Source organism: Physeter macrocephalus, chromosome 9, assembly GCF_002837175.3.
Source record: "Physeter macrocephalus isolate SW-GA chromosome 9, ASM283717v5, whole genome shotgun sequence".
NCBI lineage: Eukaryota > Metazoa > Chordata > Mammalia > Artiodactyla > Physeteridae > Physeter > Physeter macrocephalus.
The window spans coordinates 29,371,457-29,377,547 of NC_041222.1; the positions used below are offsets into that span (position 1 = coordinate 29,371,457).

Consider the following 6,091-nt stretch of genomic DNA (forward strand, 5'->3'; position numbering starts at 1 on the left):
CTGAGCCTGCGCGTCCGGAGCCTGTGCTCCGCAACGGGAGAGGCCACAACAGTGAGAGGCCCGCATACCACAAAAAAAAAAAAAAAGAAATTAATAAAAAGGTTTTTTTTTAAGTTTCAGCAAAAGTACTGAATCTGCTATAGTGAGATCATATTGGTTTTCTTCTGAAGTTCCCAAGGAAATATTTAGGTAGGAAGAATTATCCAAGCATGTAACATCTGTGATTTTCTTTTTTTAATCTTGGTGAAAGGTATATCAAAATCACTGGGCTGGGCAGAGAGGTGAGCAGATTTTTTTCAGCCATCCACCCCAAGTGGGCCTGCCCTCACCTGATGATCATAAAGAAAATTCTTACTGATGGATATGCATAAATGTGAACATATGGAAGAGGAAAAAAAAAGACAGAATCTACATAAAATGGCTTCAGGTTGATCCACCATACTGCTATATTTCCTCTGTCACCTCAGGTTAAGGTACCCAAATCCTTGATGTCAGTTGCATCCTGGGACCTGCATACTAGGAAGAGAAAGTGCTTTGTTCCCAATACCCACCTGAGGGCCCGCCGCTCTGGATAATCGAGGTCATAACTTTGCACAGAGTCATTGCAAGATTCCCGGGAACTTCCCTGAAGCAGCAGCTGCTGTGGCAATCGCACAGGCACAGGGAATTGGTGCACAGAAGCATTGGGCTGGGAAGTCGTATGGTAAAGAGGTGGGATGTTATTGCTGGCCTCACTGCGATAGTCACTATCTCGGTCATCAACGGCACTATCAGGATCTTCAAAAGCTGTGGAATAAGCAAAATCAGTCAAAGCACCCCAGCTTTATTTAGTTCTTCAGAATTTTTTTCTGCTTCTAACTTAGGTAGCCACAAGCCTGGACCTTGAGAACAAGAACAAGCTGAGCTGCACATGAGCCCAGTGACCTCAAGTCATGCAAAAAACTGTCTCAATATCCACAAGTCTCTCTCCTTATCAAATGAGATAAGACACTTGGTTTAATTTTAGTGCTGATTCTTAGAGGAGTTCCAAGTTGCATTTTCCCAATGCAGAATTCTCTGGAATTCTGCTTCTCTAAGCTATCATAACCCTGGTAAAAATCTGCTTTTAAATGTCTTAACTAGATTCTGGCCCTGTACTATTATCAAAATGGGGCAAAAGGGGAAGAAACAGTTTTTCTATCTCTTAGAAAAGAGAAATTTTTGTTTAAAGTTAGCATGGTGTTTTCAGACTTTAAAAACACATGGTTGAATCAAATAAGCAGGTCCACCATCAGAAGCTGATCCAAGAAATCAGGAAGGTCAAAGCCAAGACTTAGAAGTCAAGTTAAAAGTTCTAGATGCAGCTGAGAACAGCAGCAGTCTTACTGTCTTGCTGCAACATTGGGTTTTTCTAATAATTTCTGCCGAGCACCCACACCCTGGGCTCAGAATTCCCATCCCAAGCCTGGGCTGAAGAAGAGGAAAACACGTGCACTGTCAATGGGGTCTTACTGACAATGCAGCCTAATTTATCTAACAGCAGTGACTACAATTTCATAGAATTATTTCTGCTTTTCAGGCCAGCACCTGACTAGCTACAGTTTTTTCTTGATGTTAGCTAAAATGACCACAGTTACAAATCCTGCTCCAAGCAAAAGTAAAAATATGCAATACTGTGCTTGGAAAGGGAGTTCAACCTAATAGTGTGTTGTAGTTTATTTTATATAGAAGCCATTTCTGACACCATATCCATATGTGTATAATTAATAAGGTCCCATATGTTCTTTCTTGCCAAGTTTCTATTAGGCTCACAGTAAGGAAAAGGAACATTCACCATCCAAAATGGAGATGCTTTTAGCAGATGATGGACTCCTCATATTAGGAATTTAAAAAAAATCTTGGTAGCAATGTGGACAGTGGAAGCCTCCTAATGACCATAAATTAGGCTTTTACAAGTAGGAGATAAGAACATATATTGACACAGTGGAAATAGAAAAGAGTTAATGAACCAGAGAAAAAAATCCAGACAGAAATGATAAAACCTGGGGACAAACGGAAGGTAATAGGGAAATGACCCCTTGGCTTCTACATCAGACAACTTGGTAGATAATCCCACTAAAAGAGACAGGGAACATACAACATGTGGGTTCCAGACAACACTTGGGGTTACAGCTGGGAGAGGTAAGAAGATCTTACAAGCTTTTCCCACTTGAGTTTAAGGCAACATGTGAACATGAGAAAAGAAGAGGAGAATGGTCAGAACTCCAGGGGGAAAAAAATCAGTATGAGAAAGAGGCTAAGCTTCAAATGGTCAGGAACAATACCAATCAAACATAGGGGATGCAAAGCATTCTGATTACAAAGCACTCTGATCACATATTAGGAAAGAGAGACTTTGGAGGTACTGATTTTAGACCTTGATGCATGTGCTGTTCTGAAGACTGGAAAGGATCAAGGGACAAAAACCAGTATGCCATTCAGACTTAATTCTTTCTGAACTCACGGAAGGAATAAGTGTGAAGAAGTCAGCGCTGGATTATTCATGCATACAGATGAGGGGGCAGAGGCAACAAAAGAGACAAAGCCAAAAGTCTATTTAAACTCTGGTAGGAGAATATGCTATTAGTTTATAATCCAGAGAACCAAGATTTAGTCTCCAAAGAAGCAGCAGTGATAGACAATCCTATTGCTTATGAGTCCAGGAGAGGGTAGCTCAGCCAGAGGTAGGAGCCCAGGATCCAGAGCCAGAAACTACCTGGATAGACCCTTAGTTTCTCACTGCATCTGACCTACTACTCCTTAATAATGCTCTGCTTTATTCTGTTAAGCTAAGGGGAGGAATATTCCAAAACATTCCTAAAGGCTGACACATTTCCACACTGAAGGAATAAAGGGCAAATACTAAGAAATAAAGCGTCGGGACTTCCCTGGTGGTGCAGTGGTTGAGAATACGCCTGCTAATGCACAGGACATGGGTTTGAGCCCTGGTCCGGGAAGGTCCCACAAGCCTCAGAGCAACTAAGCCCGTGCACCACAACTACTGAGCCTGCGCTCTAGAGCCCGCGAACCACAACTACTGAGCCTGTGTGCCACAACTGCTGAAGCCTGCACACCTAGAGCCCGTGCTCCACAACAAGAGAAGCCACCGCAATGAGGGCTGCGCACTGCAGCGAAGAAGCTCCCGCTTGCCGCAGCTAGAGAAAGCCCACGTGCAGCAACGAAGACCCAACGCAGCCAAAAATAAATAAACAAAAATAAATAAATTTATTTTTAAAAAAAGAAACAAAGTGTCTGTGGAAACAAGAGGCCAGGAGTAGAAGAAAAGAGAGTATGAAAAGTAGGAGGGGACAGGAAAAAGGAAATACAAGGAAGTGAGCTGAGACAAAGGACAGGAGCAGAAAAAGGGTAGGTCAAGGGCAACAGCCAGCTTTTCTCCCCCTATACCATCTCTAGTTTCCTTATAAAGTAAATCTCCTAGCACCACCAAAGCTGATTAGAAACTAAAGAGGCAAATTAAGGAAAAGCCTTGAATGAAAGAATTGTACTTTCAGTGTAGCAGCGACAATCTCTTACTGGCTCTATACTCTACCCCACAGTAGTATTTCACCTAGAATGGAAAACTTCTGGCTTCACTGAGAAAGAGAGACTGAGAACAGGCTTGGTTACTCAGCTTAAGGCGGACTTGTGAGCTAGTTTGAGGGCAAAATTTGAAAAGTCCCTTGAAATTAAAAGGCTGGGAAATTTTACTCATTCAAATATTTATTGAGTGCCTACCAATGAAGGCTAAACAACACAGAAGACTCAGCGTATAGAGTCAGTCTAACAGGAGAGAGAAAATATGGATACAAATACAAGGACGTATCTATCATGAGAATAGTACTAACCAAATGCTGTATGAGTTGACGGTTAGGTCATTTCCTGTTAGGGTGAACAGGGAAATCATTATGGAAGATATGACTCTGAAAGACTGGAGGGTTTTCAATAGGTGAAGATGGGGGGCGGGGGAATGCCTTCTAGAATCTGGACAAAAGCAATGGCATGAGTAAAGGCCTGATGGTGGAAAGGCTATATATATATTGGCAAAACATTTTGTAGCTCATTTAGCAGGTACATAAAAGGACATGGAAGGGAATGAGAGAAAAAAAACCTGGGAGAGTAGGATGGGGAAAGTAATTTAATCTGGGGCAAACATGGGCCCCAGGCAGAAAGCAGGCACTCAAACAAAACAGAATGAAATACTGAACAACAAGGCTCTCTAGTATGTGGTGCTCCTGGATTAAGTCCCCATCTTTAAATCCAGAATACAGGGAGAATTTTATCAGAGAAGGAAAGAGAATTCAAACCTTTTTTTTTTTTTCATGGCTTACTTTTTTCTATTTGAAAACCTTAAGTTATCTGAGCTCTCTTAGGCTGCCTTTGAGTAGTTTTCTGGTGCAAATACCCAGGATTCAGATGATAGAAAGTACATACCCCATGAGAAATTCTAGTGACAGGACAAAATTTGGCCTCTTTTAGCATCTATTGGATACCTAATCATTGGGACTCAATCAACCCACCCACCTCCCCTGTCAGATACGTAACACAGCCAGTAATGTCAGCCTAGGGCTGTGAATCTTGTTGGAAAGAACTAGATGCTCACTCTCTAAGCTCAAAGTTGAACAAAGTTGGGCTTCAGCCTAGCTGGACTGCTCCAAGGAAAGTCAAAACATATCCTCAGCCTCTTGTTCACATCACAAAACCAATGACCTCTCCTAGAATGAACCTTCTCCTTCGAGTCACTGCACTCCTTAGCTAAGAGACCAAAGGAGAGAGTTTCCTCCAAAAGGTGGCTGATGGTACTACTTGTCTCTGGGGAAGAAAAATCAGGATATCCTGTCAGGATTATAACTGAAACTTTGGTTTGAAATGAAATTTCTCTCTCTCTTTCTCTTTCTCTCTCTCTCTCTCTCTCTCACACACACACACACACACACGCACACGCACACACACACACACACACACACAGAGTCTTCAGGAAACCAGCCTGAAAAGATATAACTTTCCACTGCAGATAACTGTCTCCTGAGATTCAAGTAGGGGAAGATGAGGGAATGGAATTATATATGCTTATATGCATGAATATCCAGCTTCATAGTCAGAGGGAGTATGTTAAAGGGTATGATCAAGAAAATTATAAGGTATTCAAATTCTTACGTACTCTGTTGGTCTCCCCAGCCCAAATAGGTCCAGTGACCTAAGAAAACCGCAAGTGGTAGCAAAGAAGAAGAGTGATAGAGACAATTTTAGGACAAATTCAAAGAACATTTTCCATCCCACCAATTATTATATACCTTACCTTACTTGAGCCTACCCTACTTGTATTCCATTTATTTTTCATAACATGTAGAGGGCATCTGCCTTCTACCAAGCATAAGACAAATCTACAAAGTACTCTTGCTCTCTGCAATTCACTATATAGAGAATAACAAAAAACTACTGCTTCCAGGGACTTCCCTGGCAGTCCAGTGGTTAAGACTCTGCACTTCCAATGCACGGGGCACGGATTCGATCCCTGGTTGGGGAACTAAGATCCCACATGGTGCACAGCACAGCCAAAAAATTAAAAAATAAATTAAAAAAAAACCATACTGCTTCCATACTCTTTTAAACCTCCTTCTGGCTGAGGTCTCTCTTAGGACAACATCACTGAGGAGCTAATATACCGTTCCATATTCAAAATGAGAAAAATTTAATCAGCTTCTAAGAAACCTTTCCTTATCTCTATGTTCACCAAACCTGATCTACTACAGTATATCTATGAGAAGATCAGACCAGGTTACAGTTGGAAAGTGAGTGATTCCCTTACCCAAGAGCGATGACATCCAATTTTGCTGCTCTCTATTGAAAGTTAAAAGGCCAAAGAATGGGCTTCCCTGGTGGCGCAGTGGTTAAGAATCCGCCTGCTTGGGGGCTTCCCTGGTGGCGCAGTGGTTGCGCGTCCGCCTGCCGATGCAGGAGAACCAGGTTCGTGCCTCGGTCTGGGAGGATCCCACATGCCGCGGAGCGGCTGGGCCCGTGAGCCATGGCCGCGGAGCCTGTGCTCCGCGACGGGAGAGGCCACAACAGAGGGAGG

At 42.6% G+C, this 6,091-nt stretch overlaps 1 protein-coding gene across 3 annotated transcripts in view; it reads right to left on the reverse strand.

The window, feature by feature from the left end:
* The window catches only part of UNC13B (unc-13 homolog B), a 242,061-nt gene that overhangs the window by 107,783 nt on the left and 128,187 nt on the right, over nucleotides 1-6,091 (reverse strand). For all 3 annotated transcript variants that reach the window (XM_007111577.3, XM_028493840.1, XM_028493841.2), the window contains exon 8: nucleotides 552-786. In XM_007111577.3, the coding sequence (XP_007111639.1) occupies nucleotides 552-786 (235 nt within the window). The remainder of the gene's footprint in view (nucleotides 1-551; nucleotides 787-6,091) is intronic.